Here is a 26,056-nt window from a genome sequence, read left to right as displayed (position 1 = left end):
CGTGCTAAGTGCATAAGGAGCATAAAGAAATTAGGCACCAAGTCAGCATTCTGATGAGTGCCTATAACATGTCTACTATATCTGTCCAATATCAAAGGACCTTAGCAGTTGACAGTTTGAAGAGTAGGGTAGATGCCCTCAAAAAAATTGAAATGGGGAACTCATCATCAAGCTCTTAGCTGCCCAACTCAATGCCAGAGCTCACTCTTGTGCATCAAACAACACAGTGGCAACTTTCAAGGCAGAATGCACTAGTCCCACAGGAGCTAGTTATTGGCGGTGACTACTGTCCGGGAAAAGGGATATATGTTATGCAAGAAGGATAAGTAGATTAGGACCAGGGTATGTCTGCCAGGGGCAAAAGTAGGTGACATTGTAGAGCAGATATCATCTTATAAGGAAAGAAAAAGCGACATTGTGGTACACATTGGCACTAATGATATTAAGAGTAAGAGATCTGAGGACTTACTTAACAAGTACAGGGCAATGTTGGGAAAAAGACATGAGTTAGGACTGAATTTGAAAGTGTCTGCAATTCTGCCCAGACACGATAGGAGGGAGTATATGTTGGGAGCTTTGTCAATCAATTCAGCCCTGAAGAGAATGTGCAAGACTCAAGGGGTAGAATTTGTTTCAGCGTGGTCTGTGCGTGTTAACAGGAGAGTATGTTCTTATAGGTATGGGATACACTAGAATAGAAGGGGGTGCAAGAATATATGTTGATGCTATCGATATAGTGATAGGTGGGTCAGAAGATGTCTAGCTTAGGGGGGATACACACACTAATAGTTTAACTAGTTGTTGGGTTTTAGGAGCATCGGCAACTGAAGGCCATGTTGCTCCGTGTATATATTGTCTGTAAATTGCATGTGTTCTGTGGTCGATTTTCTGTTCACTGGAAAAAAAACCCCGAGTTCCTGAGCAAAAACACAATGCTACCCTCGCCTGAGACCAGCTAACTCAGCCACATATTCCGAAGCACTGTAAGATATGTGATATTACAAAAGATGAGCTAATAAAAAAAAACTACTGACCTTGAGTGTGAGTAAAGATCCAGGTATAGATGGTATTTACCCTCTCATGTTGAAATAGGCTCTAAAGCAAGCATGTCAAACTCGTTTTGCACCACAGGCCATATAAGCTATTTTACATTGTGGATGAGGGCCACATGCCTTCAATACTCAAAAAATAAACAAAATACGATTTTTAGAATTACTGTATTTAGTATATAGATAATCTGTTTTGTATCCTACATTAGTTTTTAAATTAAAAATACTTTATAATATTTAATAAAAAATAAACAATTAAACCACAATTTATTATTATATTTTTTAGAGGATACTTGGCATCGTTTTCCACAAAGCAGCCTTGGATCACATTAGTAAATGCCTATACCAACGGTTCATTTTATATTTCAATTCTCTCAGCGTGTTACAGGCTTTAATAACTGTGAGATATAATTCTCATCCAGTTCTGTCTAGCATTCAGCAGAAGATTCACTTCCTCCATGAACGTGAATATGATATCCGCTTCTGCTGGATTCCTAGCCACGTTGGGATTAGGGGAAATGATTTGGCTGACACCGCAGCCAAATCAGCAATTCCCAATAATAATCGCTGCTGTCGCAGGCAAATAATACAAGAGAAGATACACTCCCAATGGCAAGATTTGTGGAATAGACAGACTGCAAATAAATTATATCGTATAAAGCCTGTAACTGAACCTTGGCAGTCTAGTCTGAGCAGGAATCGTAAGGAGGAAGTTGTTCTTGCCCGGACCCGCATAGGACATAGTCATTTGACTCATTCGTTTTTGCTGAGGGCTGATGACCCTCCTATGTGCGAGTCCTGTGGCACAATTTTAACTATCAGACACATTTTAGTTGACTGTCCAGATTTCAGCAATATCCGTTTTACCGCTTTTAATCATCTGACTGAGCCGTATACACTCAGTCAGATTTTATCCGACAATGACAATGTGTCTGCTGTTTTTAGCTTTTTTAAATCAATAAAGGTTTTTACTTGTATTTAAAATTTATATGTTATTGTTATTTCTTTATTGATTTATTTTTTTTATATATATTTGTTATTATATATCTGGACATGGTGGCCTAACTAATTAGGTCAACTGAGAGATTAAATTTTTATATATTACCTGGTCTTGGTGCATTATAGCCTTAGTTGCTAATGTGCCAATAAAATCCAAACCAAACCACAAAGCAGATCATCAAAATTTGGTTGAATATCATGAGCTGATGTAATCTTTAAGATAAAAGATTACATCATGAGCTGATGTAATCTTTAAGATTGATGATAGATGGTGATTGGTTAATCTTGATCTTTCTGGAGTTTTGTTATTTTTCATCGAAGAAAACAGCTGCTCGCATAAGCATGTGCTCCCAAACATAGCCAGTATATTCGTAGCAAAATATAACATTTTTGGAAATCAATCTAAAGGTAAATAAGTGTAAAAGTCTAGAATTCCAACTTCCGTATATTTTTACTTTAGCAAAGAGTCACATTGGATTTCAATTAATTCCATTTGTAAGCTCTCATCAATAATTTCAATATCAATAGACATAGGCGAAGTAAAATGACAAAACTGTAATTCGCAGTTTTTGAAATCAGAAAATCTTCTATCGAACTCCATTTCTAACAACTTAATTTGGCGTGTATATTCTGTAAATTTTAAGTCGGGTGATTTTAACAACAGAGATTGGCAACTTTTAAAATGAGATAAGTTTTCTTTTTCTATTTGTTTGCGCCAAAGTAATAATTTTTCTTTGAAAACATTAATATTATCAAATAACATTGTAACAATGTGATGTTTTCCTTGAAGTTTAAGATTAAGTTGGTTAAGATGACTTGTAATGTCAACTGAGAAGGCCAGATCCTTTATCAATTGTACATCTTTTAATTCAATACATTCGTAATTCTTTGTTTCCAAGAACATTACGATTTCATCCAGCAGCTTGAAGAATTGTTTTAAGACTGACTCAAAATCATAGAACTTCTGTATAATAGGGTAGATCAGCGTGTTCAATTTCTATGCCTTCCAGAAATGAAACAAATTGTTGACGATTAAGTCCACACGCTCGAATAAAATTTATAATTTTGGAGACTTTTTTTAACAGATGTCCGATATTTAAAACCTTGGAACATAATACTTGCCAACCGGGCTAGCCGGGTGGGTAAAGTGCCTGCCTGGCAACCCAAAGGTCGCAGGTTCGAATCCCGCCTTGGGCTTGGATCAAAGTACTGCAAAAACCTTGGGCGGTGCATTATGGCCACAGAAACTGATGTGCCAACAACTACCAAAAAAAAAAAAAAAAAAACACATAATACTTGATGAATAATGCAACGAAAATGTTCGAAATGATTATTACCATGTTGTTCACATATTTCTTTTAGCTTTGCAATGACACCCTTAGTAATACTCATCATGGCAGGTACGCCATCAGTTGCAAGACAAACCAACTTGTTGAATGGTAATTTATATTTATTCAGAATTTCCATGAGTGCACCAAAAATATCAGCTCCAGTGGTCGTCTCATGCAATAGGAATAATTTCTAAAAGCTCTTCACTTACTTTCAAGTTCACATCACACCCACAAAAAAAAAAAATGGCCAGTTGAGAAATATCTCGAATGTCTGTACTTTCATCAATTGCAATAGAATAAGCTTCAAATGAGGATATCATTGAATTCAGCTGATTTCTTAAATTCTCAGCTATTTCATCGATCTGTGTTTCTAATTAAGCTTACACTTTTGAAGCTTTTTACTTTTGGACACAACACTTCCACTACTTTAATTAAACACACGCTAATAAAATCTCCTTCTGTAAAAGGTTTTGATTTGCTTGCGATTAAATGTGATAACAAGTAACTAGCTTTTACAGCTGCTATATTTATCTCAGAAGGTTTGGTAAAAAGTTTTGCTGTTTTTTAAAAATTGACTTCAATTCTAACAACTTACTTTCATGATGTTTCTCAACATATTTATCATAGATTTCTTTAAGATGTGTATCATAATGTCTCCTGATATTGTATTCTTTGCAGGCTGAAATAGATTTACTACATATTAAGTGTACTATTTTGCTCTTTTTCTGGTAATAGTCTAGCTCCCATTTCTCTTGGAAGTTATGGTGTTCTTCGATTGTTCTTTTCTTACTCATACTGGTATTAGGGGTTGACATAATGTTTATTATTATGTGTCTTTTTAATTTAATACAAATAAAACACAAAATTAACTGCACACAGTTAAAAATATAATTCACAAATATACAACTGAGTAAACACTTTGCGGTCTGTAGTACTCAAAGCTGTAGGCAGAGGCTTAAAAATGAAACATTATGTCCTATCTTTTATCTCTTTTTCGAGCACTGAATTGAAAATTGCTTAAATGTAAACGAAATAAATTATGTGAAAATAAAAATAAACTTGATTAGTATTATTTCAATTTCTTCTAATAAAAAAAAAAAAAAAGATTTTCAAGAAATCTTGGCAGGCTGCAGCCTTTTTGTTGGAGGGCCGCATTTTTGACATGCCTGCTGTAAAGGAATGTCCCAAACCTCTAAGGTTAATTATGAGGTTTTCATTATATTCGGGAGTAAATCCCCTAAACCGAAGATGTATCAACGTCTTGCCAATACATCACTAAGTATCAAATGATTAACTATAGACCAGTTGGTTTAACCTCGGTGGCAGGGAAGATCGTAGCAGTCTATGGCCAAATATGCATTTGCAAGGTCATCTTCAGAAGCATATCCTAAATCAGTGTTTCTCAAAGGGTGTACCGCGTCACATTAGTGTGCCGCAAAATTTTCCAAGTGTGCCGCGAAATTTAGAAATTTCTTCTTCTGTGACTACGTAGGTGTGCCGCGAAAATTTTCTTCTTTGGAAAATGTGCCACGAGAGTAAAAAGATTGAGAAACACTGTCCTAAATGGATCTCTCAACATAGATTTGAAAGGGAAAAATTGTTTGCACAACCTGATAAAATATTACAATAAATTTTGTTTGATCAACCCAATAAATTATTAGCCCTCACAACATCAAATCAGCAATGAACACACATTTGTACAGATATAATAATGGTATGAAATGGCCTAAGTCACTGATGCGCCTAAAATCCAATAACATGGGAAGTTGCTGTACAACCTGGAGTTTACTGGGAACACAGGCAAGATCCTGAGATGGATTGAGAGTGGCTGAAAAGCAGCGGGTTTGTTAAAAATGATCATTCTTCCAAATAAGCGAGTAATAAAAGTGGATCCCTCAGGGCCACATTTGTTTCCAATCTTCTTAAATGATGCAAACAAGGGTATAAAGGATATGATGTTTAAATCTGCAAATGATGTAAGGGGGAAAGGTGGTTAACAATGCAAATTGCAGTGATCTTCAAAATGATTTGGACAGGCTTCTCGAATAGTCAGAGAAATGGCAATTACATTTTAATGCTACCAAATATAAGGTTCTACATTTCAGAAATAGTATTAATATTGGCCATATGGTGCAAGGAAGCCTAAAGCTTATGCTGCACCAGCCAAAAAAATAAATAAATAAAAATAAAAACTAATAAAATTATATAAAATAAATATAGACAACCTTATGCATTTCCCTCCTCCCATAGTTAACTATCCAGCTGACCTTTGAATCTCCCCAAATTGTCAGCTTCTACCAACCCATGTAGGCAACTTATTCCAGTAATTTATAACTCACTGGCTAAAATAAAACTTCCTGCAATCCAGTCTAAACATCTCCCCCTGTAACTTGAATTAATGACTCCTAGTTCTAGAATCATTTATAACCTTGAAAATTTCATGCTCATTCATTTTACACTGTCTCTTGAGCCTTAAACACCTCAATCAAGTCACCTCTAAGGTGCCTAGTTTCCAAGTTGTACAACGAACATATTCAAAGTCTTTCCTCAAAATGACTTTTGCTGATCTCACCAGGCGAGATACACATCTTTTGACCCTTTCAATAAGCTTGATGTCTTTTTTTAGGTGCAATCTCCAGTATTCCAAGTGGGGTCTAACAATAGCCTTACACGAGGTGCTACCCAAAAGTTCAAGAAATGTATTTATAAAATAAATTAGACTACCATGGGTCTTATTCGCCACCATCACCTTCAAAGTAGTCCCCTTGAGAGGGTAAACACTGATCCCAGCGCTCTCCCGTGATTTGAATGCATCCTGAAAGTCCTTCTTCGTCATAGTGTTCAGCATCACCTGCAATTCAGTTTGGATATTCTCTACACTGTCAAATCTTCGACCCTTCAGCTTGATTTTCATTCTTGGGAAGAGGAAGAAGTCGTAGGGGGGCTAAGTCTGGCAAATAAAGTGGGATCAGGGATGATTGTTGTTGTTGCTGGATGCCAAAAACTGTGCCACAGCGAGAGATGTGTGGGCCGGCATGTTGTCATGATGAAGGACCCAGTTCTTTGTGTGCCACTTCTCTGGACATTTCCTCCTGAAGGCTTCCCTTAACTGCCTCAGGATGTTGCAGTAGAACTTTGTGTCGATGGTCTGGCCAGGAGGGACAAATTTCTTATGGATAATCCCATCATTGTCCAAAAAAAAAACAGATCAGCACTTCACCCTTACTTGTTGGCCTTTCTTTGGTTGGGGCAAAGATGGGCTCTTCCACTGGGATAATTGTTGCTTGGTTTCTGGGTCATACCCATATACCCAACTCTCGTCACCAGTGACAATCGTAGAAAGGAAGTTTTGATCATTCCTGGTCCATTCTTGAAGTTCTCTGCTAACTTCCATGCAATGCTGCTTTTGGTCTTCACTCAGTAACCATGGCATGAACTTGATCGCAATTCTTCTCATGTTCAACTCGTCTGACAAAATCCACTGACACGTGCCTTATGACAGTCCTACAATGCCACAAGTGTCTTGGATGGTCTTCACAGATTGCCGCCCGAACTTTTGCGACATTTTCCTGGGTGGTGCTCGATGATGGACGTCCATAACAATCGTCATCATCAACTGACATTTGACCGTTTTTAAAATGGTTAAACTAGTAGTAGGTCTGCATCTGTCCTAAAGCATTGTCACCAAAAGTTTGTTTCAACATCTTATGGGTTTCTGCTGCTGTATCATTAAGAAGGAAACAAAACTTGATGCAAGCACATTGCTCTCTCACATCAGCCACTCCAATAATCACAAACTACACAAAACACACCACCAAAGAACTGCACATAAATATTCAATGACTCTATCCAGCCAGATGCCACGTGACACACTGATTCACAAAGGAAGCATGCATGTTGCCTAATGCCACAAGTCCGAACTAGACAGTTCCCACACAACATTCAAATTTCAGGAACATTTTGGTAGCACCTCATGTATATATATGTATGTATATGTATATATATATATGTATGTATATGTATATATATATATGTATGTATATGTATATATATATGTGCAGGAATTAATTTAGAATAAATTTTATTTTAAAACTTAATCCAACCAAACAAATCGTACTGAATTCACCTTCTCTTTGTATATATTACAAAACCAAAAATCCAGGCCCAAAGATTGATTTTAACATATAAATCTGAAATGCAACATATAAATCTGAAAAGGGATGATGGGAATCACAATGTAGGAACTGGCCAGAAACAAAGCAGTAGATATAAATTATTACAAATTATTTCTGAGTAAACTGACATTTGGAGAAGGAAATTCTCACTAATAACCAGAGCATTAATAAACCGCAAAGTTGAAGTATGGAGTATTTTGTTTTAATAGTTTATAATTATACTAATTTAAACTTTAAAAAAATTGTACTACTTCATTCCAGCATACTCAAATATAAAGTTTACATACAGTGTTATCGCCAACATAGCAAGATGTGGCACCAAGATGAATAATCGGAGCTGCATTAGGACACATCATGGCGAACACATGCACATGAGCCATAACATCATGACGAGTGAGTTTCTCCTCTTCGGCAGCAGCTTGAAAGTCTATGTGATTAATGTTTAGCTCCATTTCTTCAATCTGATCATCTGTAATATTGAGACCTAGAGACTAAAAAATTTTAATTTTAATAAAATTGCTTTAACTATAATAGTTTACAAAAATTATGCAAAAATCACAAGCAGCAGTCTTTGGTGTCTTGGTCATTATGAAATTATACCAATAACAAATTGGTAGAACTAATATAAAACTTCAATAACTATATTTATTTATTTTTAACATAAGAAATTTATGCACTGTGATTTTTATTTACCATAATTATCGATATTCAGGAGTTGGCAGTCACAGTGATAAAATGCTTCTATCAGCACTCCTGATTTTTAATAGCTTTAAAGCTTGGTTAAAGAATTACAGTAATGACTTAATTGTTAAACTTTCATAAGGAAGCAAGGAAAATGCTGATGGGATTCTTCCTCTTGCTCAGATTACGAACCTGAGAGACATAAACCTAAATTGAGGAAAGACAGTTGTAGAATAGATGTGCAGAAATTTGCCCTTAGCCAGCAGGTAGTTGATTGCTGGAACAAACTTCCATCTGTCATTGTGGAAGTTGATAGCTTAAATAAATTTAAGGAAGAAATGGACAAAATTTTGGAGTGAATAGATGGGTGAAATGGGAAGTTTTTTTTTTTGGCCGATAGTACAATCTGATGGTATAATCTGGTACAAATCTGGTACAAAATTTTTGCTCAGTAAAATCACTCATTTTAAAACATGACATAACACATAAAACTTAATTCAATCTGCCCTAATTCTGAATGAATGCACAAATAGGTAATTTGTGTGATACCATGTCTAGATGAATCATCAAACATCTTGCAATCAGTCAAATTCAAAACACAAATTCAGCCCCTGAAATTTCTGATCATGCCTTGTACTAATAGCAAAACTTAAGTATCTATTTATAATTTTTTTTTTTTTTTTTGTGTGTGTGTGTGTCCAATTTGGGTCCTTTGATTTTTTTATCCAAATTAGGCACACAAAAAAACAAAAAAAAATGCAATATGACATCCATCATTACATCTGCAAGTAATATTAAAATGTTTCCACTGCTATTTCCAATAAAGCAAGACTTTTGTTTGGATGACTGTTTTCTACAGAAGCATGTTACAGGAGGCAACAAGAAGAAGCAGCATTCTTTATCTGGTTATTAAGTAAATCTTCATGCATTAGGAAACTGCAGGTAAAAGAACCATTGAATACCAGTGATCACAGTGTACTGATGTGGAATTTACTTCAAGACAACTATCAAGGATAAAGGGAAAGGCTGACTAAGGGTGACTACAGTAGTCCCAGAAAGTTTTTAAATTCTATGCAGTGGGACAATTGATTTACCAACAGTGAATTCTAAATGGAAAGCATTCAAGGAAGTAATAATAGAAGCTACTAGGCTTTTCATAAGAACTAAGACATACTGTTCAAGAATTAGACTTGAACCAATGTCAGATGAACTGATGAGACTTGTGGCAGAGAAGAAAAAAATGTATGGATGGATATAAACTAGTCTATAATCAAGTCATAAAGTAAGTTAGGCAAGCTAAGGCAGATTACAAGATGTCTCTGGTAAAGAATGTATAGAATAGCAGCAAAGACTTCTATTCTTATACTAACAGCAGAAGGAAAGGGCTCAATCACATTGAAGCACTTGATGTCAATGGTGAACTGCTGATGACCATGTTCAGGATCGCCGTTATTTGGGTAATTTGCATCTACACACTGAATTAGTATTTTGCATTTACAAACTGAATAGGTATTTTGCATCTGAAATCTCCTGGACCTCTGGGTCCAGGAGATGCCAGAAATTTATCAAATTCTAACAGGAAAGTAAACTATTTTGTGATAACTGAGAAGAAACTGGAAGAGAAATTATTGAATCCAGATATAAAAAAGGCACCTGTGAAGGATGGGATCTATCCAATTATATTACAGAAGGAAGCAAAAAAAGATAACCAAAACCTTAGAAATAACTAAGAGTATCTTTGGATTCAGAAGAGGTCCCTGTGGACTGGAGATGTGCAAATGTATCTTCAATCATAACAGGGGAACAAAAAGTAGCATGATCAATTACAGCCGTGCTAGCTTAACTTCTGTTCTGGGAAAAATAATGGAGTCACTGGTTAAAGAAGTAATGCAGTTATACTGCAGTCACAACATGGATTTGTTAAGGAGCAGTCTTGTCTCACCAAACTGATTGGTACTATGACAGTAACAAAGGACCTGAATGCAAAAAATAATTCTGATATCATATATTGTACTTGGATTTTGGGAGGGCTTTTGATACTGATGTACATAAAAAATTGCTGTACAAACTGGAGCAATGTGGCATTAAGGGCAAGGTACATGTCCCAAAGACAGAGTGGTTATCAGTGGGCACCGCTCTTCTTGGACTGTTATTAGTGAAATTCCTCCAAGGTTTATGCTGGATCCATTGTTGTTTTCTTTATTTATTAATTATATTGATAAAGGTATATCAGGCTTAATGTCTAAGTTTGCAGATGATAAAAAGGGTTGGCAGGATGGTAAATAGCAATAATCAGGATAAGCTATTGCAACAAGATCTAGAAAAATTAAGTAGGTGGGCTAGAAAATGACAGCTGAATTTTTAAATTGACAAAAGGAAGGAATCCCAGATTAACATACCAAGTGTGTGATACTACACTCAAGGTAGTGGAAAATGAAAGACTTGGCGATAATTTTGTCACATATGCAGTTCTCTGAGCAGTGCAGACGTGCCAGAACACTCATGGAGTTTTGTATGATAATATACAGGAATTTTGCTAGCCAGGATAAGGAGATGATTATCCCATTGTGCAAGGCCCTAGTGGAGATGAGGGAAACCCCTGGTGCCATCAGACAACTAACACACTGTACAAGGCCCTATGCTCAACCTTTTCCTCCTCCTGTATACACTTTGCTTTATAACAAGTGCCTGTGACAAATCACCTAATCCTAACATCAAGGAATGTAAAACCCTGAAATGCACTTTCCAGAAGCATCCCTGCATTCCATTGGGGCCATCTCAATGCAAGATAACAGGAACATGATAATACAATGACAAACTTAATCGCCTCTAATATAAATGCAACCTATGAGAGGACTGCCGCACACAAGAGCCCACACATTGACAATATTGTGCCATCACCAAGAGCTAGACAAAATACCATTCCAAGAGCAAGAAAAGTGAAACGTGACAAACTAGGGCTGAACTGGACCAACACATGACCATGACTGTAGCAACTGGCTACCACCAAGCCATTAGGCAGCCCAAGGCTGGACATCTAGCTCAGCCTGCTTTCACTCCTTTCCCTGGCAGGGAGGTGACATACTGCTGTCTCCTCCCCCTCCTGCCACCACCCACTTTTACTCCTGGTGGGGCATGGTTGATAGATGAAGACCCCCCCTTTCTTCTGTTTTCCTATCCCCCAGTCTTCCACCTCACCTCCCAACACTTTCTCCTTACACAGTGTATTGCCTCACGAGTCCAAATTTAAATAACATAAAAATTCCTGCCTGACCTTTTAGGCTCTTAGAACTTATCATTTTAGCATACAACCCAATCCAGTGTTTCTAATAACTACTTACTAAAAACCAACCGCAAACATTTTATCTTTATTTTATTTTATTTAGGTCCTAGCCACCAAAATCTCAGGAAAAAGTGACAGGACCTGCCAGAGTAATATATTGACAACTGGTACACTGGGCTCTTCTCCCCACGGCAAAGTATGGAAGCGATGGGTCCCACTAGAGGCCCAGCAGTTAATAAACCAAACAAACAATGGGCACAGCATGCTACACAACACATGATCCACACACTTTTAAAGCTCTGGCTTTGACAGCGTACTGTCCTCAATACAATGAACATGTGCGGAGATGGGAAAGTCCCTGGTGCTGTTAGACCCGAAAATACTTCATATGGGGCATGGATGGGATGAGGAAAAGTTTCAGTCCATTGTTTCTACTTTTTAAGAAATAATTAGTATTGATTTATTGTTTCCTTGTGAAAGTTAGTTTATTTTTGATCCACAGTGCTTTTATCAGAAAAAAGGCCTGTGTGCTCTGGATTCATATTAATAATAATAAATTATTGTGCCATTGAGCAAAAATGGCAAGAAATGACAGGTTGCAGTAATAAAAAAAAAAATTTCAAAAAAATACATTTAATGTTAAGTAAAAATACGTTGATGTTCACACGAACAAAAACAAAGCACAGTGTTTTTGTGAGTGACATGGGCTATGAGATTTAAATAAAAATAGTTTATTTTATTTAATTCTTTGTAGTTATTCAACCCATCATCAATCATGTCAAGTGCCAAAAAGAAAAAGTGTCGACAGTATCTGGCTTATGGTTTTATGAAAGCCCATTCGACTAAAGATAGCCCATGTGTCTTATGTGTAATAATTCTTTTTCAAATGAGGCCATAAAACCATCAAGAATTTTAGATCACTTAAAAAGGAAACATCCTGATAAAGTTTAAAAAAAAAAAAAGCCGTGAATTAGGGTTGAAAGTGTCTACAATTCTGCCCAGACATGATAGGAGGGAGTACATGATGAGAGCCCTGTCAATCAATTCGGCCATGGAAAGATTGTGCAAGGTTCAAGGGGTAGAATTTTTTTCAGCCTGGTCTGTACTTGTTAACAGGAGAGACTGCTTCTACAGGGATAGGATACACTTAAATAGAAAGGGTGCAAAAATGTTTGCTGATGCTATCGAGGCAGTGTTAGGTGGGTCGGAAAACTGCGAGATTGGGGGGATACCAAGGACTAATAGATTAACAGTAGCCACTGGCAGAGGTGAAAGTGATTCTTGAACTGCTGCTATTGGAATGAGCAGATGCTTGGAAATTAAGATGCAGGATATTTCAGAGACTGCTGGGAGTCATTGGGATACAAGTAAACACATGGGTTGTGTTAGGGTAGCTAAGAAAAAGAACAGGTGCATGTATACTTGCATGTACACCAATGCTAGGAGTTTGGTAAATAAATTTGATGAATTTGAGGTATTGCTAAAAGCATCAAAGGCGGATATTGTTGGTATATCAGAGATGTGGTGTCACACAGATATAAGTAATGCAGAATTTGAATTTGGGGACAATGTCTACAGAAAGGATAGACAGGATAGGAAGGGAGGAGGGGTTATGCTATTAGTTAAGAAACACAAAATCCAAGGAAGTGAAGCTAGTCGACATCGCTGGACAGTGCAGTGTCAAGTCAGTTTGGTGTGACATAAGCATTGGGAGATCAAAATTGAGTAGGAGTGTGCTATAGGCCTAATGACTCTCATGAGTATAATAAGAAACTGTACAGTTAAACAGAGTGGGCCAATAAATCAGAGAGTCTTATAATGGGGGATTTTAATTTCCCAGATATATGCTGGAATTTGTGGGTTGGTCACTCACACACTAGCAAGGTTTTGTGGATTTATTGGATGATTGTTTTCTAAATCAGCATGTTCGGGAAGCAACTAGAGGGAGCAATACTCTTGATTTGATTATCAGTAGTGATTCTTCATGCATTAAGAATCTGCAGATACAGGAACAACTAGGTGGCAGTGATCACAGTTTGCTGAAGTGGGATTTAATCAAGGAGGTAACTACCATGAGGGGTAAAGGGAAGGGTTATTGCTTTCGTAAAGGCGACTACGATGGTCTGAGACAGTATTTAAATTCTATACAGTGGGACCAACCGGTGATGTTACCAACAGCAAACTCAAAATGGGAAGCATTCAAAGAACTTATCTTGGAAGCTACTAGGCTTTACATACCAACTAAGAAATATTGTTCAAGGTTCAGGCCTAAATGGATGTCAGATGAACTAATGAGATATATGGCAGAGAAGAAAAATGCATGGGATACATATAAATTAACATGTGACACAGAAGCCTATGACAGATATAAGTTGATCTGTAACCAAGTTAGAAAGGAGGTTAGGCAGCGAGGGCAGATTACGAGAGATCCTTGGCAAGGGATGCGAAGAGAAACAGCAAAGAGTTCTTTATTTATGTAAATTCCAGAAGGAAGGGGATGAATCAAATTGGTCCACTTGATATCGATGGTTCAACTGTTCATGATCCTGCTCAGGTAGCTAACAAACTAAATCAATATTTTGCATCTACATTCACACATGAGGAGTTATTCAGGAAGGGAAATGCCATAGATGAAGTAAATACTGGCAGTGAGCTAGATGATATTGTAATAATTGAGAGTAAAGTGGAGGAGAAATTGTTGAATATAAATACAAGAAAGGCACCTGGGACGGATGGGATCTATCCAATTATATTAAAGGAGGCAGCAAAGAAATTAAGCAATCTGTTAGCCATAATTATGAGAGCTTCCTTGGACTCAGGGGAGGTACCCACAGACTGGAGATGTGCAAATGTAACCCGAATTCACAAAGGAGGATCAAAGGCTGATACAAGTAATTATAGACCTGTAAATTTAACTTCTGTTCCAGGAAAATTAATGGAAGCACTGGTTAAAGAAGCACTGCAGGATCATCTTGACAAGAATTCAGTTATAGCTCAGACACAGCATGGTTTTGTTAAGGGAAGGTCTTGCCTGACCAATTTGATTGGATACTATGATGTAGTCACAAAAGAATTCGATGCAGGGAATAACTTTGATATTATATATTTGGATCTTAGAAAGGCTTTTGATACTGTTGCACATGGAAGACTGCTGCACAAATTGGAGCAGTGTGGCATTGGTGGCAAATTGTTGCTATGGATAAAGGGATGGTTGAGTGGCAGAAGACAGAGTGGTAATTAATGGACACTGCTCATCATGGACTAATGTTATTCGTGGAGTTCCTCAGGGTTCAGTGTTGGGTCCATTGTTGTTTTCTGTATTTATAAATAATATTGATGATGGTATATCAAGCTTAATGTCCAAGTTTGCAGACGATACAAAGGTTGGCAGGGTTAAGGACTCTACTGGTGCTATGCTGCTGCAACAGGATCTGGAAAGGTTCAGCAGATGGGCTGAGAGGTGGCAAATGAAGTTTAACATTGACAAATGTAAAGTACTACATATGGGAAAAAGTAATCCCAGAGCAACGTATCAACTCTGTGGTACTACACTGACAGTGGTAGAGAATGAAAAGGACCTGGGGGTAATTGTGCAGGCAGATATAAAGTTCACTGAGCAGTGCAGATGGGATGCAAGAGTAGCTCATGGTATCTTATCAATGTTATACAGGAATTTTACTAGCAGGGATAGGGAGGTGATTATTCCCTTGTATAAGGCAATGGTCAGGCTGCACCTTGAGTACTGTATACAGGTCTGGAGGCCTCATTTCAAGAAGGATGTAGAGCTGCTGGAACGAGTACAGAAAAGGCAACAAGGTTAGTGATCGGAACGAAGGGTTGCTCTTACGAAGAAAGGCTTAAGTTTTGCAAATTACAGTGTCTGGAGACTAGGCACCAGCGAGGTGATCTGATAGAGGTGTACAAAGCCTTGAATGGTTTGAGCATGCTCAATGCTGATGGGATACTGGCTCTTGCTCAGAATAATTACCTGAGAAGGCATAAATTCAAATTGAGGAAAGACAGATGTAGGATAGAAGTGCGGAAATTTACCTTTAGCCAGCGGGTAGTTGGTTGGTGGAACACACTTCCATCCCTTGTTGTGGAAGTTGATAGCCTAAATAAATTTAAGGCTCAGCTGGACAGGTATTTCGAACGAACGGAGGGTTGAAGTGGAAGGGTTTTTTTTTTTTTGGTTTTTTTTTGGCTGATGCTGCATAAGCTTGCTTTCTTGCATCATATGCCTCTACTAATGCTAAGTTGGTAAACATATCAAATATTTTAAAAATTTACTTTTAAAACAGAATTTTGAGCAACATAACACTGTTACTTCCTTATTTAAGATGAACACAAACACAAATGACAATGGAATGATTGAGTCTTATAAAATTGCAGAAACCATTGCAAAAACTGGTAGCGCCATATAATCACTGAGACAGTTATGCGACCTGCAATAGAGAGTGTAATTTCAACAGTGATGCATCAAAATCCTTCCAGTATTTTAAAAGCATTGCCATTGAGCCACAATTCAATTCGAAGACAAACCAATGAGAGGTCCTTAAACATTGAAGAGCAGCTAATTGACAAACTAAAAACGAGAAAATTTTCTATTCAGATTGATGAATCCACAACGCCCATCTAATGGCAAGCCGTTATTTCGATGATGATTGTGAATTTCAAGGAGAGATCTTGTTTGTAAAATATACAGAAATCCATTTTTGCTGTTGTAAAAAGGTTTGATGAAAAACAAGTACCATTGGAAAATTTGGTATCCTGTGCCACTAATGGTGGTACCTCCATGGCTGGAAGACAAAGATTTTATAGCCTACCTAAAGGAAATATTGCAGTTCTTGCAATACACTGCATTGTTCACCGACAGTATCTGGTTGCAAAAAATATTAGTCCAGTTCTTTATGAATCTCTAGACTAATAGAGATTCGTCCAAAGATTCATAAAGGATGAATGAATTCATCCAGATTCATTCGCCCTTTATAAATAAAGGATGAAAATAGCTGATAAACTGAATGAGTATTTTGCATCTACATTCACACGAGAAGTTATTCAATGAGGGAGTGCCAGAAGTTTATCAAACGTTAACAGGGAGCAAAGTGATTTTGTAATAACTGAAAGCAAAGTGGAGGAGAAATTGTTGAAGTTAATAAGGAAGGCATCTGGGGTGGACAGGATCTATCCATTTATATTAAAGGAGGCAGCTAAGGAAGTAAGCAAACCCTTAGCATAATTATGAGAGCTTCCTTGGACTCAGGGGAGGTTCCCATGGACTGGAGGGGTGCAAATGTATCACCAATTCACAAAGGGGGTTCAAAAGGTGACACAAGTAACTACAGACCTGTTAGTTTAAATTGTGTTCCAGGGAAAATAATAGAATAACTGGTTAAAGAAGCATTGCAGGATCATCTAGACAAGACTTCAGTAATAGTTAAGACACAGCATGGGTTTGTTCAAGGGAGGTCTTGTCTGACCAATCTGATTGGATACTATGATGTAGTCACAAAGGAACTGAATGGCAAAAATAATTTTGATATCATATACTTGGATTTCAGAAAAGCTTTTGATACTGCAAGATTGCTGTACAAATTGGAGAGGTATGGCATTAAGGGTAAGTTGCTACAATGGATAAAGGGATGGTTGAGTGAGAGCCGACAGAGAGTGGTAATCAATGGACACTGCTCTTTGTGGACAAATGGTATTAGTGGAGTTCCCCAGGGTTCAGTGCTGGGCCCATTGTTGTTATCTGTATTTATCAATGATATTGATGAAAGTATATCAGGATTAATGTCCAAGTTGGCAGATGATTCAAAGGTTAGCAGGGTTGTTAACGACAGCAAAGACAGTATGCTACTCCAACTGGATCTAGATAAGTTGGTTGAGAAGTGGCAACTGAAGTTTAACATTAACAAATGCAAAGTACTGCATATGAGTAGCAGTAACCGAAGAGAAACGTAACAACTGTGTGGTACTACACTCGGGGAAGTGGAAAGTGAAAAAGACCTGGGAGTAATTGTGCAGTCAAATATGAAGTTTGCTGAGAGTGCAGACGGGCTGCCAGAGCAGGTCATGGAGTCTTGTCAATGATATATAGGAAATTTGCTAGCAGGGACAGGGAGGTGATTATCCCGTTATACAAGGCAATGATCAGGCCACATCTAGAGTATTGTGTACAGGTCTGGAGGCTTAATTTGAGGAAGGATGAAGAGTTGCTAGAATGAGTACAAGGGCAACAAGATTGGTGAGTGGAACAAAGGGGTGCTCTTACCAAGAAAGGCTTAAGTTCTACAAATTGCAGCGCCTGGAGAGTAGGCACCTGCAAGGTGATCTGATTGAGGTGTACAAGGCCTTGAATGGGTTGAGCAAGCTGAATGCTGATGGTATTCTTCCTCTTGCTCAGACTAAGAACCTGAGGGGGGCACAGTTTCAAATTGAGGAAAGATAGTTGTAGAATAGATGTGGGGAAATTTTCCTTTAGCCAGCAGGTAGTTGATTGGTGGAACAGGCTTCCATCTTTTGTTGTGGAAGCTAATAGCCTAAATTAATTTAAGGCTGTGCTGGACAGGCGTTTGGAATGAATGGAGGGGTGAAATAGGAGATTTTTTTGGCTGATGCTGCATAAGCTTGCTTTCTTGCATCGTATGCCTCTACTAATGCTAATGGATTTTTTTTTTTTGGGTAGTTGTTGGCGCATCGGCTTCTGTGACCATAATGCACCTCCCAAGGTTTTTGCAGTACTTTGATCCAAGCCCGAGGCGGGAATTGAACCCGCGACCTTTGGGTTGCCGGGTAGGCACTTTACCCACCCAGCTAGCCCGGTCGGCGAGCTAATGGATAGAGCAAGCACAATGCTGATGGCATTCATCCTCTTGCTCAGACTACACACAAGACAGACAAATTTAAACTGAGGACAGATGTGCAGAATTTTGTCTTCAGCCAGCAGGTTGTTAACTGTTGAAACATATTTCTCTGTTGTTGTGGAAGTGGACTGTTTGAATAAATTCAAGAAACAAACTACTAGTTTTTTTTTTTTGGCTGATGCTTTATAAGATTGCTTTCTTACATCATTTCCCACTAGTAATACTAATACTAAATGATAATGTTGGTGAATTTTGACATGTTAAGACAAACATTAGGTATTATCATTATAACATTGTGAAATCTTTCACATCAACTACTTGCCTTCCTCTTATACTTACTTTGAATAATTAACAATTCTGCTGTAAAGAAGTCTACTGTTACTTATTTCCAGTGGGGAGTACCACCATCTAAAAGTCACCGATTAAAAACTATTCGGCCTCTCATCGGTGAGTGGGTGGATCAATAAATGACGATTCAATAAAACCACTTACATCCTTCAAAACAAAAGATGCAATTATTACCATTTGTGTAGCAAACTCTCCCAAGGGCTCACATCTGGTGAGTATGGGCTTGGCACACACACCCAGGGTCCTGAGCTGGATATCATCATTCTTCTCTTTCTTGGTAATTCCGTTGTAATTCTGACTCTTGCTCGCTGGCACTCTCTTTCAGGGTAATTTAGAATTTTTTTTTTTTTTTTTTTTGGCTGGTTCAGCATAAGCCTCAAGCTTACTTGCACCATACGGATAATAATAATAATAATAAACAGCTAAAGGGAGTTACCAGTTCCTTCTGGTTTTCCACCTCCTCGGGGGAAGTGCAAAACTTATCAGCTACTTTGTGGGGAGGTCTTACCTTTTAACGAAACTACTATATTTATTTTATATATCGAACAATTACTGGTCATTTTTCAATTTTTTTTTCTATTTTATTATTATTATTAAATTTAAACACTGCATTTAAAAAAACGTTGCATTTAAACATTGCCTACTACTCAAATTTCATTATTAAAGTCTAACATATTTATTAAACTATAAATAAGTTAGATTTTGTACCACTCTCCAACCGCCCGCAACATATTTATTTCCTTCCATAATCTTCCAGAAATCAGTAATTTCGCAGAAGAGTCATAAGGTATGCACTCTCCTACTGATGTCGATAGTCCTACTAATCAAAATTAGGAAAGTTGACTCACCTTTTCTGCTTTGGCAAGATATACCCACAATTTTCTCCACGTTGAAAACTTTTTCTGATCACTAAAATTGTACGACATTTCTGCACTAACATATCTCGATGTTAAAGGAGACTGGTAGCGGATATGTGCCTCAGAAGTTGAAAATTTGTTTTCTGCCATCATTTCAGCGTTATTACGAAGGAATCCAAAAAGAAGGGAAAACGAGGGGGGGAAACAGGTACAACCACGATAAGAGTAAGAAGATATAACAACTTGACCTTTCGTAAACACGCGGCAACGAACAGTGTTGCCAACTCTTAATAATACTGTACTTCCCGCTACCTACATGCTCAAAATCCGCTATTTTTAACACTTAACCCGCCAAATTTTTAAATTTTCATTTGGGTTAAATCCAATTAATGAGAGCCATAAAAAAATTTAAGACCTTACATTATGTCCAGAAAAAAACCTCCAAATTACATATCAAATACAGTTTATTATGAGAAAGAAGTCAAAAATAACAACTACCGTTTAACGGAGTTGATGAATTTATGCAGTGGCAATATTAATCACTTGATTTCTTGGTTGGCGAAAAATCACATTTTGCAAAGTACAGCTTTTGGTGAAGTTTGAAAACTTGAAATGCGGCTAACAAAAAGTAAATGTAAAACTGATATGTTTATGTGGGGTTGTAAGAAACCTTGCCGTAAAACAAAGAGTATTAGACATAAATCATTTTTTGATGATAGTACATTAGCGTTATCTCAAAATTTATTATTTCTATGCTTCTGGTCCTAAGATTAGTCTCAAGATCGCATTGAACTTGATTTAAATATCAATAAAAAAAACACTGTTGTTGGAAAATGGAAAGATCTGAGGGAGATCTGCATGATATCAATAATTGATTAATATTAAGGTTAACTAGAGGGATTTCAGAAAATGGAACATCTATCGAAGTTGAAATTGATGATTCAGCATTTGTCAAAAGAAAATATATAATAACCCCAGAGACTCACATCTGGTGAATACGGCCTTGGGATACCCAAGGTCCTGAGCTGAATATCATCATTGTTCTTCTTTTTCTTGGTGATTCTCTCTCTCTCTCAATAATGAATTTGAGGTTTAGCTCAAAACATCAAAGGCAGATATTGTTGGGATATCAGAGACGTGGTGTCACACAGATATAAGGAATGCAGAACTGGAATTTGGGGAGTACAACGTCTACAGAAAGGATAGACAGGATAGGAAGGGAGGAGGGGTTATGCTATTAGTTAAGAAACACATAAAATCCAAGGAAGTGAAACCAAGTCACCATCGTTGGACAGTGCAGTGTCGAGTCAGTTTGTGTGACATAACCATAGGGAAATCAAAATTGAGAGTAGAAATGTGCTACAGACCTATGACTCTGATGAGTATAATAACATACTGTACAGGGAAATAGAGTGGGCCAGTAAATCAGAGAGTTTAATAATGCGGGATTTTAATTACCCAGATATTGACTGCGATTTGTGGGTTGGTCACTCACACACTAGCAAGGTTTTTGTGGATTTATTGGATGATTGTTTTCTAAATCAGCATGTTCGGGAGGCAACTAGAGGGAGTAATACTCTTGATCTGATCATCAGTAGTGATTCTTCATGCATTAAGAATCTGCAGATAAACGAACCACTACGTGGCAATGATCACAGTGTGCTCAAGTGGGATTTACTCAAAGAGGTAACTACCATCAGGGGTAAAGGGAAGGGTTTTTGCTTTCGTAAAGGCGACTACGATGATCTGAGACAGTATTTAAATTCTATACAGTGGGACCAACTGATGATGTTACCAAAAGCAAATTCAAAATGGGAAGCATTCAAAGAACGTATCTTGAAAGCTACCAGACTTTACATACCAACTATGAAATATTGTTCAAGGTTTAGGCCTAAATGGATGTCAGATGAACTAATGAGACATATGGCAGAGAAGAAAATGCATGGGATACATACAAATTAATGGGTGACATGGAAACCTATGATAGATATAAGGTGGTCTATAACCAAGTCACAAAGGAGATTAGGCAGGAAAAGGCAGATTATGAGAAATGCTTGGCAAAGGATGCAAAGAAAAACAGAAAAGAGTTCTTTACCTGTGTAAACTCAAGAAGGAAAGGGATGAATCAGGATGATGGTCCACTGGATATTGATGGTTCAACAGTTGAGGATCCTGCTCAGGTGGCTAAAAAACTAAACGAGTATTTTGCATCTACATACACACATGAGGAGTTATTCAGGAAGGGGAATGTCAGAGGTGAAGTAAACACTAGCAGTGAGCTAGATGATTTAGTAATAACTGAGAAGAAAGTGGCGGAGAAATTGCTGAGGATAAACATAAAAAAGGCACCCGGTGTGGATGGGATCTATCCAATTATATTAAAGGACGGAGCAAAGGAAGTAAGTAAACCTTTAGCCATAATTATGGGAGCTTCTTTGGACTCAGGGGAGGTACCCATACACTTGGAGATATGCAAATGTAACCCCAATTCACAAAGGAGGATCAAAGGCTGACACAAGTAATTATAGACCTGTGAGTTTAACTTCTGTTCCAGGAAAATTAAGGGAGGCACTGGTTAAAGAAGCACTGCAGGATCATCTAGACAAGACTTCAGTTCTAGCTCGGACCCAGAATGGTTTTGTTAAGGGAAAGTCTTGCCTGACAAATCTGATTGGATACTATGATGTAGTCAAAAAAGAACTGAATGCAGGGAATAACTTTGATATTATAAATTTGTATCTTAGAAAGACTTTTGATACTGTGGCACATGAAACACTACTGCGCAAATTAGAGCAGTGTGGCATTGGAGGCAAATTGCTACTATGGACAAAGTGATGGCTTATGGGGAGAAGACAGAGAGTGGTAATCAATGGACACTGCTCAACATGGACAAATGTTATTAGTGGAGTTCCTCGGTGTTCAGTGTTGGGGCCATTGTTCTTTTCTGTATTTATAAATGATATTGATGATGGTACATCAAGCTTAGTATCCAAATTTGCAGACGATACGAAGGTTGTCAGGGTTATTAAGGACACTACTGATGCTATACTGCTGCAACAGGATCTGGAAAGGTTGAGCAGATGGGCTGAGAGGTGACAAATGAAGTATAACATTGACAAATGTAAAATACTACAATCTCCTTTGTCACAGGTATTTTTCACAGGAAACAGGGGCAAACACTAACAAAATCGAGGGAACATGGAGTGCTATTAAACGGCGACTGTAGCAAAGTAAATGATCAGTTCGACTCCTACCTACCGAGGAGACGAGGGGGAACGCAGTGAATGGGCGGAGTCACAACCCGTCAATCATTGCTTTCCCCCTCCTCTCCTCGCTGCCATTTTGAAAGGGGTACTCGTTTCTGAATCTCTACCATTTAATGAAATGTAAAAAAAACAAAAATAATAATAATAATAAAGCTAATTAATAACTGATTCTAAACTTATTGCATTAATTATTATCAATAGTGTATTGATATTAAGCGAAGTCATAGTTTATCGAATAATTAAATGTACATTTACAAAGTACTCTTAAACTTTTATCTCAGTCACTACTGGTTTATGTATATTGTCTGTTAGATGTATTGCTGCTAAGCTGTTACGTAGTTGTCACATTTCTCTTGTCATTTAGAAGATATATGTAATACAACATTAATTCACATAATATATATGTAAAACAGTATAATCACACATATATGTAAAACAGTATAATCACACATATATGTAATACAGTCTTAATTCACATTTCTCTTGCTATTAAGAAGAAATATACAGGGTGTCTCAAAAATATTGGTACAAACGTTTAGGGGAGGTAGATAACATCTAAAGGAATGTGAATCGCATAGGAACCCATAACCGGAAACGTCACCGTAAGTCAGTAGATGGCGCTGTTCATCAGTTTGCGAGAGGAAAAATTTCTGGTTTACTCATTCAAGCAGTAGTCGCCGCACGAAGAACATGCATCGATATACGAACTGTGAGCTGGCAGACATGCACCTAGTGTATGGATTAGCAGAGGGGCAATGGACGAGCCGCTCAACGAATTTATGGAGAATGCTTCCCAGACAGACATGTACCAGACCACCATTTGTTTGCACATGTGAATCAAAATTTGTGCAATTATGGGTCATTTAGAGGTAACAGGAGTAGTGCGGGCAGACCACGTTCGACGTGAACTCCCACCATGGAAGAAAGTGTGTTGATTGCCGTCCTGAATAATCCTACTAGCAGCACGCGTGCCGTGGCCTCTGCCTTAGGAGTGTCTCGTTGCAGTGTACAGCGTGTCTGGCACGACAATTCCTTACACCCTTTTCATCTCCAAACGATTCAGTTACTGCTTCCCCAAGATCATCCTGCATGTGTGGCTTTTGCGCAGTGGTTTCTCCAAGAAAGTATTCAAGACTTGAATTTTCCAGCCTATGTTTTGTTCACGGATGAGGCTTATTTCACTCGGGAAGGCTTGTTCAATCAGCACAATGCTCGTGTGGGCTCAGGACAGCCCACACGGTGTGCGCCCCATGCGGCACAACATCGCTTCGCAATAAATGTGTGGGCAGGTGACTGCTTAGTCGCCCATACCTATTACCATCCCGCATGAACTCTGCCAAATATCGGATCTTTCTTAAACAAGTTCTACCAGGGTTACTTGACGGTGTTCCAGCAAATGTGAGACGCAACATTTGGTTTCAACATGACGGGGCGCCTGCCCATTATGGAAGGTGTGTTCGTGACCATTTGAACAGGCGTTTTGGGCGTCGATGGATTGGCCGTGGTGGACCCGTTGCCTGGCCCCCACGCTTACCTGATTTATCGAGCCTGGATTTCTTTTTTTGGGGGGGCCATCAAATCTATCGTGTATGAATCGCCTGTGGAGACGGAAATGGATCTCGTGGTGAGACTCGTCTGCAGTGCTGCTACTGTGAAAGAAACTCCAGGTGTGTTCGACCGTGTCCGCCAATCCATGCTGTGTCGGTGACACGCATGCATCGCGTCTCATGGTGGAACCTTCGAGCATATTAGCATTAGCATTAGCATTAATAGAGGCATATGATGCAAGAAAGCAAGCTTATTCAGCATCAGCCAAAAAAACAACCACTACTCCCATTTCACCCCTACGTTCGTTCGAAATACCTGTCCAGCTGAGCCTTAAATTTGTTTAGGCTATCAACTTCAACAACAAGCGATGGGAGTCTATTCCACAAACCAACTGCCCGCTGGCTAAAGGCAAATTTCCGCACATCTATCCGACATCCGTCCTTCCTCAATTTGAATTTATGCCCTCTCAGGTGATTATTCTGAGCAAGAGGAAGAATCCCATCGGCATTGAGCATGCTCAAGCCATTCAAAGCCTTATACACCTCTATCAGATCACCTCGCCGATGCCTAGTCTCCAGACTCTGTAATTTGCAAAACTTGAGCCTTTCTTCGTAAGAGCAACCCTTTGTTCCATTCACTAATCTTGTTGCCCTTCTCTGTACTCGTTCCAGCAGCTCTACATCCTTCTTGAAATGAGGCCTCCAGACCTGTATACAGTACTCAAGGTGTGGCCTGACCAATGCCTTATACAAGGGAATAATCACATCCTTATCCCTGCTAGAAAAATTCCTGTATATCATTGACAAGACACCATGAGCTACTCTTGCAGCTCGTCTGCACTGCTCAGAGAACTTCATATCTGCCTGCACAATTACCCCCAGGTCCTTTTCATTCTCTACCACTGTCAGCGTAGTACCACAGAGTTGATACGTTGATCTGGGGTTACTGTTTCCCATATGTACTACTTTACATTTGTCAATGTTAAACTTCATTTGCCACCTCTCAGCCCATCTGCTCAACCTTTCCAGATCCTGTTGCAGCAGCATAGTATCAGTAGTGTCCTTAGCAACCCTGCCAACCTTGGTATCGTCTGCAAACTTGGACATTAAGCCTGATACACCATCATCAATATCATTTATAAATACAGAAAACAACAATGGACCCAACACTGAACCCTGAGGAACTCCACTAATAACATTAGTCCACGTTGAGCAGTGTCCATTGATTACCACTCTCTGTCTTCTGCCACTCAACCATCCCTTTATCCATAGCAGCAATTTGCCTCCAATGCCACACTTCTCCAATTTGTGCAGCAGTCTTCCATGCGCAACAGTATCAAAAGCCTTTCTAAGATCCAAATATATAATATCAAAGTTATTCCCTGCATCCAGTTCTTTTGTGACTACATCATAGTATCCAATCAAATTGATCAGACAAGACCTGCCCTTAACAAAACCATGCTGTGTCTGAGCTATAACTGAATTCTTGTCCAGATGATCCTGCAGTGCTTCTTTAACCAGTGCCTCCATTAATTTTCCTGGAACCGAAGTTAAACTAACAGGTCTATAATTACTTGTGTCAGCCTTTGATCCTCCTTTGTGAATTGGGGTTACATTTGCACATCTCCAGTCCATGGGTACCTCCCCTGAGTCC

At 38.3% G+C, this 26,056-nt stretch overlaps 1 protein-coding gene across 1 annotated transcript in view; it reads right to left on the bottom strand.

Annotated features, from left to right (window-relative positions):
• The window catches only part of Adsl (adenylosuccinate lyase), a 237,367-nt gene extending 217,511 nt beyond the window's left edge, over window positions 1-19,856 (bottom strand). The window contains exons 1-2 of the mRNA XM_090376996.1: window positions 19,581-19,856; window positions 7,842-8,045 (exon numbers count right to left, since the gene is read on the bottom strand). Coding sequence (XP_090233122.1) covers window positions 7,842-8,045; window positions 19,581-19,742 — 366 coding nt within the window. The 5' untranslated portion in view covers window positions 19,743-19,856. The remainder of the gene's footprint in view (window positions 1-7,841; window positions 8,046-19,580) is intronic.
• Window positions 19,857-26,056: the final 6,200 nt, after the last annotated feature.

The sequence above is a fragment of the Mastigoproctus giganteus genome, chromosome 7 (genome assembly GCF_048544385.1).
Source record: "Mastigoproctus giganteus isolate SK-2022 chromosome 7, ASM4854438v1, whole genome shotgun sequence".
Taxonomy (NCBI): domain Eukaryota; kingdom Metazoa; phylum Arthropoda; class Arachnida; order Uropygi; family Thelyphonidae; genus Mastigoproctus; species Mastigoproctus giganteus.
The sequence above is the reverse complement of the archived record's forward strand: the minus strand, read 5'-3'. Positions and strand labels throughout refer to the sequence as shown.